This window comes from Sarcophilus harrisii, chromosome 6 (assembly GCF_902635505.1).
Source record: "Sarcophilus harrisii chromosome 6, mSarHar1.11, whole genome shotgun sequence".
Lineage (NCBI taxonomy): Eukaryota > Metazoa > Chordata > Mammalia > Dasyuromorphia > Dasyuridae > Sarcophilus > Sarcophilus harrisii.
Window position 1 is genome coordinate 70,399,915 of NC_045431.1, and position 15,067 is coordinate 70,414,981.

The following is a 15,067-nucleotide window of genomic DNA, read 5'->3' on the forward strand; positions in this document are numbered from 1 at the left end:
TAAACCATTAACATTGAAACTTTGAATCTAGCAACTCATCCCTTTCCAAATCTACCTAACTTTACTATGGTAGTCCACCAGAGACCCATCAAATACTTGGCTCAAAGCATAGGAAACTATGTCTACAATGCTCACAAATGTCATAGGGTCTGTGCTCATTCAGTACCTTTCATAGTGTCAGGATTATTCTAGTACTCTGCGCTACTATATACTAGTATTCAGAGTGATAATTCTAAGGTCCTACTGGATCTTAAGTCAATGATTTCGTTATATTCTAATATATTATGCTTATTGAGGCAGGGCAACAGATTTATGAACATATGAAAGATGTTCAACAAGAAAACCTGAAGCAAAGAGGTTTTCTAAAAATAAAAGATTTAGAAAAACGCTCAGAGATCACCTCATTTCTTGTCCTTAATTTTTAGGAAATTAAGGCTCAGAGGTTAAGAACTTCACCTACAATTAGAACACAGGTTTCTTTCTTCTTAGCCTAGGATTCTTTACCTTGCATCATACTACACTTTTGAGATATCCAGAAAATTAATGTAATCACAATATCCCTGTAAATTTTAATTAGAGAGAACTCAACCATATCCCTACTGCTGAATAGTAATCATTATCATTATCAAAAATGATCTGCGTTAGATTGAACTGGGTCTAGTTAACTAGCCTTGCTAAATCATGCACCTGAATAGAACAGGACTGAATTCAGTTCTGGGCAGCTTTTCCATGGACACCATGACAGAATTACTAATACCCTATGACTAGGTGATTCCTACTAGATCATTTGCTCCTTGAGGGAGCAACTTCTCAAAACTGTGTACCCAGGGCATCTGAGAAATGTTGGTTGTGGCGATGGTTACTGATGGATCCCAAAGATATCTCTGACCATTAGGGAGACTCACTTCCAACAGGAAGAAAAGCAAACTAACTGCATCCCCACAGGCTCATAAGAAAAGACTTCTCAGATGCCACTGTCCAATATTCAGTCATTTCAGTCATGTCTAACTCTTTGTGATCCCATTTTGGATTTTCTTGGTAGGGTCAGTGGAGTGATTGGCCATTTCCATCTCCAGATCATTTTACAGATGAGGAAACTGAGAGAAACAGGGTTAATTGAGTTGACCCGAACCACACAGATAGTAAGGGTCTGAGGCGAGTCTTTCTGACTTTTGACCTGGCACATTATTCACTGCACCACCTAGTCCCCCCAAAATTGTTGTTGTGCAGTCATATATGATTTTATGACCCTGTGAATCATAACATATCAATGACCATCCATGGGGTTTTCTTGGCAAAGATATTGAAATGTTTTTTTGCCATTTCCTTCTCCAGCTCATTTTACAGATGAGGAAACTGAGGCAAACAGTTAAATGACTTACCTGGGGTCACACAGCCAGTAAACACTTGAGGCCAAATATAAACTCAGTTCTTCTTTACTCCAGGTCCAGTGTCCTATCCACTGAGCTATCTTGCTGCTTCCTCTCTCCAAGAGACATTCAATAAGCCCAGCTCCTGACAGTCCCTCCTTTACTACACTCTTTGATCCTTACTCAGGGATTCTGCCTCTTAAACGATAAGAGCAATAGGTGAAATTGGCAAATTCCCAAATGAAAAGCTCTCTCTTTGATCCTCCACTGGGAGAACTCTTGAATTTGGACTGTTTGTTTGCCTGTTCTTCCCCAACCTTGCCCACTCTAGTGCTTTGGGTGTCTGTCCTTCTTCCAGACCACCCTTGCTATGAAATAAGGCCATTGGAGATCATTGTCTCTGTTGTGGGAAAAGATCGGTATGATGTGATTTGCAAGATATTTATTGTCTTGGAAATAGTGGCTTTAAAAATGGATTTTTTTCTTTTTTAAACCTTACAGAGTTTGAACATCCTTATTTTTTTTCCTATTTTACCTTTTTGTATTTGTGTGTGATAGTTTATTAAATCTGCTTTTCCTTCATTTGAAAAATGCCTATCCTACTAAGGCAAGACAGACAGTTCAATAAATTTTACTTAGTTCCCATGGTTAATCTGAGGACAGTTGGGTAGTATAGTGAATAGAGTACTAGACACAGACTAAGGAAGATTCATCTCTTTGAGTTCAAATCTGCCCTTAGATACTTTAGCTATATGATCCTGGACAAGTCACTTAACTCTAAATTTCCTGAGAAGAAAATGGCAAATCTCTTCAGTATCTTTGCTAAGAAAACTCTAAATGGGGTCATGAAGAGTCAGATATGATGAAATAACTGAACAACAGCAAACATGATTAATCTATCAGAAAGGATCTGATGGGTGTGTGTTCCTGGAGGCATCCCCCACCACTTCCCCACCGTGCGGTCCTGTTAAAGAAGGGCTTACCTTCATATGGGATTTGAGATTGTCCTTGCGGGCACACCGGAATGGACAGAGAGGGCACTGGTGACTTTTTAAACCGGTGTGAATCACCATGTGCCGCTTCCAGTAACTCTTCCGTTTTATAACCAAACCACATATCGGGCACTGGAAAGGTTTTCCTCCTTCTTCTTCTGGGGCTTAGAAGAGGGAGAAAGAAAAAAAAATGGTGGGGGAATAAATGAAAGGCATTCATTGCTGTTCTACTTTCAGCAAGTTATAAATAAAAAACCCCAAATGAATTGTTCTTTTCTTGCCATTTCATAAACTTGATCCACATTGAGATTTCATCATGGATTATTTTAGTGTGTTCATTCAGTGGCCTCCTGTCTGGTTCCATCTTCTCACCCTATGATCATCCTGTCTTTATGAAAAAATTCCTGCCCCCACATCTGGCCCCCAAGGACTGTCATTAGCTATGTTGACCAGCTTGGAGCATATGTGCTTTGTCTCGCCTGCCCTTGACTCCTGGCCGGTGATCTACACGAATCTGGAGATTCCAAATTCTACTACTGCCTAGCCCCCTGAGCATTGTCGAAGTAGCATCTCAGAGGAAACAGGTGATACAGAGGTCATGTCTAAATTCTTGTTTAAGGGTAATGAGGAAAGAAAATAAAAATCAGATTGAACCCACAAAACCATCTGCGGCTCTTAATGCACAACAAAGCACATGGCGTCACTAGTCTCACATGCCGAACTCCAGTGGAGAATGATTCCAGAACCCCTGCTGTCATGCTTGTTTGGGTATGGCTGGAGCAGATGCTGCTGCCACGTTAGCCATCAGGGGGTCCCTGGGTCAGGCCTTGCTTCCCCCCTCTTATTTCTGTTCCTCTGTTTGCCCCTAGAGACAACAGGCTGCCCTCTCAGGCATACAGACTCGCAGCTTGGGCCCCTTTTAGGCAAGGAGGCACCTAGCCTTGTCCTTTGGCACATACCAGCCACTCGATAAGTATCTGTGGAATGTCCAGATGAAAAGTTATGCAAGGCAAATGGTGAGTGCTTCCATTTCCCAGGAAGAACTAACTGCCTCTGTGGGTCAAAATGGGAGAAACTATCCCCCTCAAAGGGAAAATCAGGATTGTGTCTGCCATTGCTTCATTCAGCTAAGTAGCAGTCACATCAAATCATGTTGTTCAGTGCCACAGTTGACCTTACATTATCGGGGTATTGGAAATGAAAAAAGTCTCTGCGTTTTCTCTGTTAATTACCAGGAATCAGTAATATTTCCCAAGTGCCTAATTATAAATTACCTCATTACTTATTTATCATTTTCAACCATTAGTCTCTACCTGCAAAGAACTATTCAAATTGCAAGGTCTCCAGTGAAAGGAAAGGAGCTGATAAGGGCTCAAAGATAATGGGGAAGCATTCCAAAATGCCACTGTATTCCCTGGCTGCGTGGAGATGTCAGCGATCACACCTTTTCCGGTTTAAGCAGGCCGACTTAGGTGAGGCCATGGCTAGACAACGAGTGTGCTTTCTAAGAGTGCACTGATCAAGACTGCCCTGACTTCTTCAAAGATGGGCTCTCCTTCTCCTTGCCTAACAGATGACCAGAGAAAATATCAGTGTTACTACTCACTAAAATCAAGCAAGTTGAAAAAGAGACATTACAGAAACTTTCCCTTAATCCAGTCATTATTTTTCTCCCATTTCCTCTTCCCTTACTTTCTCCTATCTGTCTTCTAGGAAAGTTCTGCTTCCAGATCTCACTGAGGAAAGGAGACGGCCCAAAGGATTCTAGGGCTATGCCTGGAGAATGCAGTCTCTGGGGAGTCCCAATGCTCTGAGAAGGATTCAAATACGGACCCCGTCATACATAGACTCCAAGGGAGAAGTGGCTTATGAGGGTGGGTTCAATCCCTTCATTTTACAGATGAGGAAATTGAGACCAAGATTGGTTATGCTACTTGCCCAAAGCCAGTATAAATGAGAAGGAGGAGGATGAAAGCACTTATATAGTGCTTTAAGATTTGAAAATCACTTTATAAACATTACCTTATTTGATTCTCACAGCAACCCTAGGAAGCAGGATTTTTTACAAGTGAGGAAACTGAGGCAGACAGAGATTAAGTGATCTGAAGTCACATAGTTGGGAAGTATCTGAGGCTGAATTTGAACTCAGGACTTCCAGATTCTAGATCCATTGCACCACCTAGCTGTCTCTGTGTCAAGTAAGTGGCAGAGTTGGGGATCCGAGCTCTAAATGCGCACTCATAGATTAAGGGATCCGGAAGGGATCTTATAAGTCATGTAGCTTAATGTCTTTATCTTACAATTGAGGAAACTGAGTCCCCAGTAATTTAAGTACCATGCTCAAGATTACTCAGATGGAAGTAGCAGAGCTAGAGTTTGAATTAAAGCCCTCCTAATTCCAAGGGGCAACTAGGTGGTACCATTGTGCACAGAGTACTGGGCTTGGAATAAGGAAGACTCCATCTTCCTGAGTTCAAAGCCAGCCTCAAACACTTACAAGCTGTATGATTCTGGGCAAGTCATTTAATCCTGTGTGCCTCAATTTTCTCATCTAAAAATGAACTAGAGTGGGAAATAGGCAAATTACTCCAGTATCTCTGCCAAGAAAACCCAAAATGGGGTCACCAAAGAGTTGGACATAACGGAAAAACAACTGAACAAACCTCCGATACCAAATCCAACAAACTTCCCACTGCCCCACATTGCCTCCTACAGATGATAGATTGTGTTTCTATTACCAGAGGTCCAGGTTAACTCAATTTGGAGAGTTTCATTAAGAAATTTTGAGGAACAGACAACTTACAAAGACAATCCAGTAAAGCACAAAAGAGTTAGAATATTTGCATGTGATGAAAAAAAAGGAATTAAAAATATTAATGAATTTCTGTACTAATTGTTCTGACAGAATTTTAAAAATACACATCCCACTATACCTCCTATTTTCTACCCTTCATTGATGGTGTAAGACTGACCTTCAGATTGGACATTCAGAATGATATAAAATGAGTCCCTTCATGGCCTAGTGGACAGAGAGCTAAGCTTGGGGTTAGAAAGTTCAACTCCGGCCTCAGACTCATACTACAGAACTCTGAGCTGGTACCTTAATCTCCACTTGCCTCAAATGCTTCAAATGTAAAATGGGTCTCAGTTTTCTAATCTAAATATGTGAGCATCAAGCTAGATAACTTCTAGAGCCTCTCCTTGTTCCACATCTATAATCTCTAGGACCCCTTTTTCTCCCCCTTGATTCTTTCACAATCTTTTTGATACCTCACATGCGTCATAGCTGAACACAATTGAATTTACTTTATCTTCTATGATTAGATTTAGGGAGGGCCACTTGGATTCCATTTAAAATAAACTGTTTGCATGTAGTACACAAATTAGGCTACATCTTGATAGTCTGGGTAATTTTAATAGACAGGAACTTCCTTCGAACACTAAAATAAGGTCAGGTTGTATGGGATGACATTGCCCAACACAGCAAGACCAGAAAGGAAGGTGACAATGTCCAGATCAATAAAGGTTAATGATGCAATGATCTGAGCCAAACTTTCATATGCATATGAATTCTTCTAGAAGACTTGAGGTTTCAGCTTGCCAAAACTAGTTCTGAGGGCAAGGGACCGGTTCTATTCAAGTCATTAATTCTTCCAGCATCCAGAACTGCTCTCTATATTACTTCCTACTAACTTCTGAGCCTGAGGCAATGTGACCACTTATTCAGAACTGACATTTGTTCTGGATGTTGGATATCTGAAGTTGGCAGTGAGTGTTCATTTAAAAAAAAAAAAAAAGACTGACAGGTGGTTTACCTTGTTAAACAAGTACATAAAATATGTTGTTCCCCAGTAGGCTTCATTAAACTATATCATTACTTGGCAGATAAGGAGGCCTGGCCTTCAAGATTTACTAGCTCTGTGTCATCATAGAACAGGTTTGTCAAATTCTCCAAATTAAAGTGATTTTCCTAAAGTAGGTCCGATCACGTCAACCCTCTCTCGTCCAATAAACTCCCATGGCTCCCCATTTCCCCTAGAATCAGATATAAATTCTTCTCTTTGGCATTTAAAGTTCTTCACAAACTATCTTCCTATTCCATCTTAACTCTCCAAATCTCTTAAACATTATCTCCCTCCTGAGACTTTTCAATCTTGCCATATTGGCTTGCCTGCTATTGTTCACACATGGTGCTCCATTTCCCACCTCTAAGCTTTTCTACTGGCAGTAGCCCACACCTGAGCTGCTCTTCCTTCTCACCTCTGCCTCTTGAATAGTTTCAAAACTCAGTTCAAGTGCTTCTTCAAGACCTCACTGCAGGGAGGGTCCTGGAATTGGGTTTTGAAGGAAGTTAGTGAACTGATTATGAGAAGCAGCTGTGGTAAGGAGCTTGTTAAAGCACTTTGCTAACTAAGGATTCTATTTAAGAGTACTAGAAGTAGTATAAATGTCCATCATCATCATCATCATCATCATTATTATTATTATTACCAGTGTTGTCAAGTCAGATTGCAGCAAATAAAAAGGAATTTACAAACACATCTCATGATATATATATACACACACACACAATATATATATACACAACACATATATACACACTATATATATACATACTATATATATACACACACAACATATATATATATACATAATATATATATATATATATATATATATATATATACACACACACACACACTATATATATATATATATATATATATATATATAAAAGAGTTTTCCTGGTCCTGCAACTGCAGTATCTTCTGCTCTAGCGTTACTTTGTGTCTGCTTCATATTTGCAGGCTGTGTGGGTGTTTGTGTATATAAACACACAGACACACTACTGAGCTAGTTACTGTTTTGTATAATATCATATCCATGTTTTGTATCCTTATGAATGTACAAATGGACACACATGCATATACACATATATACACACTGTCTCCTCCATTAGGATGTAAGCTCCCTGAGAACTAGAACTGTCCACTTTGACCTGTGTATCTTCCTAGACTAGCACATGATAAGTGTTTATTAATTTCCAGCTTGGTAGATTGAACCTTGGTTTCTTCATTTGTGAAATGAGAATTATAAGATCTACACTATCTTTTTCCTGGGATTGTTGTGAGGTACAAACCTGATACCCAATTCAATTCAGCAAATCTTTATGGAACTTCTGGTAGCTGGTGAGGATACAAAATAAATTAAAAGAAACAGTTCCTTCCTTTAATGAGTGTATACTTACTTATTGAGGGTATAAGGTATGTACAAATATGTATATCTACAAATACATATCTATACACAGATACTCATATAACAATAAAGTTCTTTTAAGAGCTAAAAAAACCCCCACTAAAAACTGTTTTTTTTTTGTTCTTAAAATACTTTTTATCAAGTTCTTTCCACTAAATCCACTAAAAACTGGAAGGACGATCAGTGAAGATCTCACTGCAGGGAGGATACTGGAATTGGATTTTAAAGAAAGTTAGTGAATTGGTTATGAGAGACAGCTGTGGTAAGGAGTGTGTTAAAGCATTTTGCTAATTAAGGATTCTATTTAAGAGAAATAAAAGTAGTATAAATGTCCATCATCATCATCATCATTATTATTATTACCAGTGTTTTCAAGTCAGATTGCAGCAAATAAAAAGAAATTTACAAATACATCTCATAATATATATATATATATATATATATATATATATATACAAACATATATACAAATATAAATATATAGGTATGTGTGTATATATATATATATACATATATATATATATATAATAGGGCATGTATACACACATATTCATGTATCCATCCATACCCACAAATAACCTCAGTCTGGATGGCTTCACCTGGATGGTGAATACTGGCATGAAGCTCCAGTTTGGTCTGGGCTCTCAGGGCTCTCAGAGTTATGACTTATCATCACAGCAGAATATACCTTGGCAATGGCCATAAGTCCCCCAGGCATTCATTCTTTGTTCCATCAGAATAAAGGCTCCCCTTTATACACTGCCTTATGATTTACAAAGGACTTTCCTCGAGACAACTTGGTTTGTTCAGTGGGTACGGGTTAATAAGCATTCTCTTTTTATAGAGCATGGGACTGTCTGGCCCTCCCTCAGCTGAAGGGACCCTGCGTTAGGGCCAGGCCTCAAATGTCAGCTTTCAGATAGTGAAGCGGGGACTTATTATATCATCCAGTATCTCATTATGTCAGATGGACACTACCAAAGGTCTAAAGGGGTCTAAAGGAGCAGTGTGGTACAGGGGAAATCGCACACCCTCTCAAACTGAGGAAGTGAGCTCAAAGTTGTGTCATTAGTACATATTCCTTCTGTGATCTCAGGCCAATGTCTCCTCTATATTATAAAGGGTCCAATTTTAAATAAAGCCTGTCAGGTGCCTTCCAGTTCTAAAGGTCGGAGCCCAAGAAGGCAAGAATAAGAATGGTAGACCCCATCAATCTCTTATGTCAGAGAGAGGTGTCTTCAGTCAAGACTAAGGCAAACTTAAGTCTGACCACATCACTCCTCCCATCCTTCCACTCCCCCCCATATATACTCAATAAATCCCAGTGGTTCTCTGTTAACTCTAGAATCAAATATAAAATCATCTGTTTGGTGTTCAAACCTTTCCTAACCTACTCCCCCCACCTTTCTAGTCTAACGATTTAGTCTGAGGTCCAGTGACAGTGGCTGCTTTATTGTTCTACAAGATACTCTATTACTCAACTCCAGACATTTTCACTGGCAGTCCCTCATCCCTGGAATGCTCTCCCTATTCAGTTTTGCTCCTAGCTTCCCAAGCTTCCCTTTAAGATAAATATAAAATCCCACCTTCTATACAAAGCCTTTCCTGATGCCCCTTTCCCTCTGGTGATTATGTCCAATTTATCCTATATGGAGCTTATTTGTATAAAGTTGTCTGTGTGTTCTCTCTTCCACTGGAATGTGAGTTTCCTGATAGAAAGAACTTCCTTTTGTCTCTCTTTGTATCCCCAGACCTTAGCATAGTGGCTGGTACATGGTAGGTGATCGTATAATGGGTGTTTACTGACTGCCAAGACAATGCGTAGTTTCAAGTAGGAGGGGAAAGAGCCAGTTTGAAAAAAGGGAAAGCAGCATACTGTGATGAAAGAACACTGGACTTTAGGTCAGGGACTGGATGCCCATATCTGACTGCTATTTACCTGTTGTAAGTGTTATTGTGGCTGAGTCACTTTTGGAATTTGGGTTTCTCTTTTGCAAGTTGTAGATAATATTTTGTCCTACCTACCTGCCGGGGCTATTGTGAGAAAGATACTTTATAAATATTTACCATTCTAGAAATATTATTAAATGTTATATTAATTAGGTTATAGAAATATGATTAATATAAACCTAGAATTTCAAATGAAGGAAAAGGGTTGTAACAGTTTGATAAGTCTCAGAGGAAGTGAGAATGCCTACAAAAGTGCACAAGATTGTGTGTGAATCAAATTTATGTTGACGCCCACAAAAAGAGCCCAACCTGTTTGCACACTGACAGATAGGACTTGCCTACACACAGAGAGGAATTTGATTCATAGCTTAAGGAGACATTTTTTAAAAGTACTTTTGCTGGGATTCAAAAACAATTAAATTCATTTTTAAAAAACATTGTTACTGAATCAGCAGACAGTGAGTTATAAAACAATGTGTCGGTGACTACAACAATGTAAATGGAAGTACAAAAAACCTGAAATTGGACGCTTGTGATTATCATACTGAGAAGTTTATGCCTGTAGTATAGTCAAGAAAATGAACTTTCTTCCCTTCTTTCTTCCTGCTTCCTTTTCATGTTGTTTCCTTCATTAAGATGTGACTAGGAGCTGTCTTGCTTTATCCCCTATGCTTAGCACACCATAAGTATTTTATAAATGCTTTTCCAATCCATTTACAAATGGGAAGGGAGGAGGAGGACTTATGAGTGAGGAACATTGTATATTTGCAAGAGTCAGGTGACATGCTAGTTGGTGTTTGGACATGAAATTGATAAAATAACAAAAGATATAAATACTCAAAAAATTTAGAAGAAGAAAACTGAATGAGGATAAATGGACCAAAAAATCACAATGGGGACTCAGAGTAGCTGAAAAGTTATTATGACACTTCATATGTTGAAATACATTTAAATCTAAATAGTTATTAACCTAGTGGAGTTGGCTGGACTCATATTCCGGATGGGTTTGGGGGCGAGTAGGAGGGCATTTGATCCACACTAAGGATTTCATCCATGTAGAGAATTTCAGAATTATTTCTCCCAATGCAAATCAGCCACTGTTGTGCCATTTAAAATCCTAGCGTATTGCCTGGGTCACTAAGAGGTCAAATGACTTGCCAGGGTTACCAAGCACAATATGAACTTAATTCTTCCTGACTCTAGAGGCCAGCTCTCTATTTCTCACACCATGGTGTCTCCCCAATATTGTTCTTCACAAAACATTGGCTGGGGGTGGGGAGGTAGAAGAACTATATAAACAGGAATGAATAAGACCATGAGATTTAGAACTAAAGATTAGAACTGAGATTCTCTAACTCAATCCCTTTATTTTACAGAAGAGGAAACTGAGGCCCAAGAAGGAATGTGACCTCTTCAAAATGAATCAGGTGATAGAATTAGATCTGAACTCAAGTCTTGTGCCTATGAAATTTAGGGTTCTTTTCACCATACCTTAAAGTCCAATCTCACTTCACAGATAAGTAAAGTCCCAAATAGGGTCAGCTAACTGGCACAGAGGATAGAGTGCTTGAAGTTAGGAGGACCATTTGTGAAATCAAATCCACCTTCAGAGAGTTACTCCCTATGTAACTCCAGGCAAGTTACTTAATCTTATTTGCTTTAGTCTCTCATCTCTAAAATAAAAAAGGGTAAAGGATCCACATGTGCAAAAATGTTTGTGGCAGCCCTTTTTGTAGTGGCAAGGGGCTGGAAACACAGTAGATGTCCATCAGTTGGAGAATGGCTGAATAAGTTGTGGTACATGTATGTTATAGAATATTATTGTTCTATAAGAAATAATGAGCAGGCTGATTTCAGAAAAGCCTGGAAAGATTTACATAAACAGATGTGAGTAAAGTGAGAAGAATCAGGACTATATGATGTGCAGTAACAAGAAGATTATATGATAATCGACTATGATAGACATATATTCTCATCAACACAGTAATCAAGACAATTCCAATAGCCTTGGGATGGAAAATGCTACCTACATTCACAGAGAGAATTATGGAGATGGAATGTGAATCAAAGCATTGTATTTTCATCTTTTTGCTTGACTTTCTTTCTCATGGCTTCTTTCCCTTTTGGTCTAATTTTTCTTGCATAATGTGAAAAATATGGAAATATGTTTAAAAGGATTGCACATATTTAGCCTATATCAAATTACTTCTTGTTGAAGTAATTTTTTTGGGGGGGAGGAGTAAGAGAGGAAGAGAGAAAAATTGGGGACACAAAGTCTTAAAAATGAATGTTAAAACTATTTTTACATGAATTTGAAAAAATAAAATACTACTGAGGGAGGGGGAAGATGATCTAAAGAAGGAAATGGCAAAGCACTGCAGTTTCTTTGCCAAGAAAACCCCAAATGGAATCATAAAAAATTAGACCCAAGTGAAAAACAAGTGAAGAACAACAAAGTTCTAAGAGATTTAGCAACCTACTGAATAGGTAAGTTACATAAGTTATTCAATGTTCAAAACAAACTTCTCAAAGTTACAAGAGCTATATTCTATTCTTAACTCCCACTCTAGTATTTTCCATTATATAAAATATTAGCTCCATTTGGACTTCTGGGAGTCAAGATGATAGAGTAATCAGTACATTACTGTAATTTCCCCATGTTCACCTCCAGGCAACCATAGAACAGTGCTTCAAGATAGATCCTGGAACAACATAACCAGCAAGGAGACAGAGTGAAACAATCTTTTAGGCCAGGAAACTTGGAAGATCAGCAGGAGAGGTCCGTCTTACTTAGATAAAAGGATAAGATAGGAAGTTTCTCAATGACTCAGCAGCAAGTCTCATCTCAGCAAAACAGAAAAAGATCCAAAATCCCAGTATGATGGAGCAGGCAAACACCAACATCAGGGTCTACATGTGTCTTAGCATAGCCTGGAGAGCCATCAGACTCCAGCTCTGGGAACCACTACATGCTTTGAATGAAGCCCCTGGAGAAATGCAGAAACACCCTACTGGGTAGCACACTCTTGAAACCAGCACTAGGACCCCAGATAAGAAGCAGGTAAGCTATCAGACTACAGCTCCCAGCAGTACCACATTCCCTTCCACCCACTCAGTGCAGCACCAGACAAGAGTCCCCTCTGGGCATCAGAGCAACATCAGTGCAGCCTTAGGCAAACGCTAGAGCCTGCAGCCACTAGCACAAGAAGCCTGAGACAGTGCTTCCTTCCCCCTAGGGAACAGAGCTCAAATTTAAATGAAAAGGAAAAGAAAAAAAAGATCAGCAAAAAACAACAACAACACACACAAAAAAAGAATCTGACTATAGAAAGTTGCTATGATGATAGAGAAGACCAAGGAACTAACCCAGAAGAGAACAATAATGTCAACACCTACAGACATTAAAACCTCAAAGAAAAATGGGAAGTGATCTCAAGGCCAAAAAACCCCCAAACTCATGAAAGAATTCAAAAAGGAACTTTAAAAAATCATATAAGAGAAGTAGAAGAAAAATTGGAAAAAGAAATGAGAGTGATGTGAGAATATTATGAAAAAAGTGTCAACAACTTGGAATACCGATTAAAAAGTAAAATTGGCCAAATGGAGAAAGATATACAAAAATCCAATGAAGAAAACAACTCTTTAAAGAGTATAATTGGCCAGATGGAAAAAGAAAGTATAAAAACTAATTGAAGAAAATAAATGCTTAGAAGTTAGAATCGGGCAAATGGAAGCTAATGACTCTATTAGACATCAATAAATTCTTAAAAAAAAAAAAAAAGGAAAGAAAATAAAAGAAAAAATGGAAGAAAATATAAAATACCTCATGGAAAAAACAAATGACCTGGAAAAATAGATCCAGGAGAGACCATGTCAGAATCATTAGACTATCTGGATGTCATTATCAAAAGAAGGACCTGGACAATATCTTTCAAGAAATTATCAAGGAAAATGTTCCCCCATGTTAGAGGGCAAAGTGGGTGTTGAAAGAAACTCAGGAAAGAAATCCTAAAATAAAAATTCCAAGAAACATTATAATCAAATTTCAAAACTATCAGCTCAAAGAAAAAATGTTGCAAAAATGTACAGAAAGAAATAATTCAAATATTGGGGAGTCATGATCAGGATTAAACAGGACTTAGCACTTTCAACATTAAAGGATTGGAGGTCATGGAACATAATATTTCAAAAGGCAAAGGAGCCAGAACTACAACTAAGAATTACTTACCTGGAAAAATTAAACATAATGCATCGGTGGGGGTGGGGGGGAAATGGTCATTTAATGAAATAGAAGGATTTCAAGCTTTCATAAGGAGAAGGCCAGAAGTAAACCAAAAAAAGGCCTCCAATAACAAGACCTAAGAGAAGAATAAACAAGCAAAAAGGGGGAAAGAAATAGAGTTAAACTGTTTACATCCCTACATGGGAAGACAATACTTTCAATCAATGCTAACGTGCATTACGTTCAAATGATGCTCCTCACCTATCCTCCCATCTTCCCTTTCACTGTAATAGGTCTTTTGCACCTCTTCATATGAAATAACTTATACCCTTCCACCTCTCCTTTTCTTTAGCACTCAATGTACTCCTTTCTCATTCCTTAGTTTTTTTCTTTCCCTCAAATTCACCTCATACCTATACCCTCTGCCTATATATATTTCTTCTAGTTGTACTATTTATGATACTGGTTTTTTCCCTTTATGTATTATGTTTAATTTTGCCAGGGAAATGATTCTTAATTGTAATCCTAGCTCCTTTGCCTTTCAAAATATCATGTTCCAGGATCTCCAATCCTTTAATGTTGAAAGTGTCAAGTCCTGTGTAATCCTTATTGTGACTCCCTGAAATCTGAATTGTTTCTTTCTGGTCACTTGCAATATTTTTCTTTGACTTGATTGTTTTGACATTTGGTTACCCTATTCCTTGGACTTTTTAATATAGGGATTTCTTTCTTCAAGTGATCACTGAGTCTTTCAATGTCTATTTTGTCCACTGGTTCTAGGACATGAGAGCAATTTTCCTTGATAATTTCTTGAAAGATGTTATACAAATCCTCTTTTTGATTATGGCCTTCAGGTAGTCCAATAATTCTGATACTCTCTCTTCAAAAGAATTGGATTAGTTACAACTCCACAAATAGCATATTAGTGTCCCAATTTTTCTCACTTCCTCTCCAACATTTATCATTTTCATTTTTTGTCACATTAGCAATCTGATAGCTGTGAGGTGGTACCTCGGAATTGTTTTAATTTGTCTTTCTCTATTCAAAAGTACTTTTGAGTACTTCTTTATATGCCTGTGGAGAGCTTTCATTTCTTCATCTGAATACTGCTCATGTCCTTTGAGGAATGGCTTATATTCTTATAAACTTGGCTCAGTTCTCTATATATTTGAGAACTGAGTGACTTACCAAAGACATTTGCTGTAAAGATTGTTTCCCAGTTTTCTGTTTTTCTTCTAATCTTGGTTGCATTGGTTTTGTTTATACCAGTTTTTAAA

General features: G+C 38.2%; 1 protein-coding gene across 3 annotated transcripts in view; it reads right to left on the minus strand.

The window, feature by feature from the left end:
* Window positions 1–15,067, minus strand: part of ZNF827 (zinc finger protein 827) — a 256,084-nt gene that overhangs the window by 191,440 nt on the left and 49,577 nt on the right. For all 3 annotated transcript variants that reach the window (XM_031942030.1, XM_031942029.1, XM_031942031.1), the window contains one exon: window positions 2,354–2,526. In XM_031942030.1, the coding sequence (XP_031797890.1) occupies window positions 2,354–2,526 (173 nt within the window). The remainder of the gene's footprint in view (window positions 1–2,353; window positions 2,527–15,067) is intronic.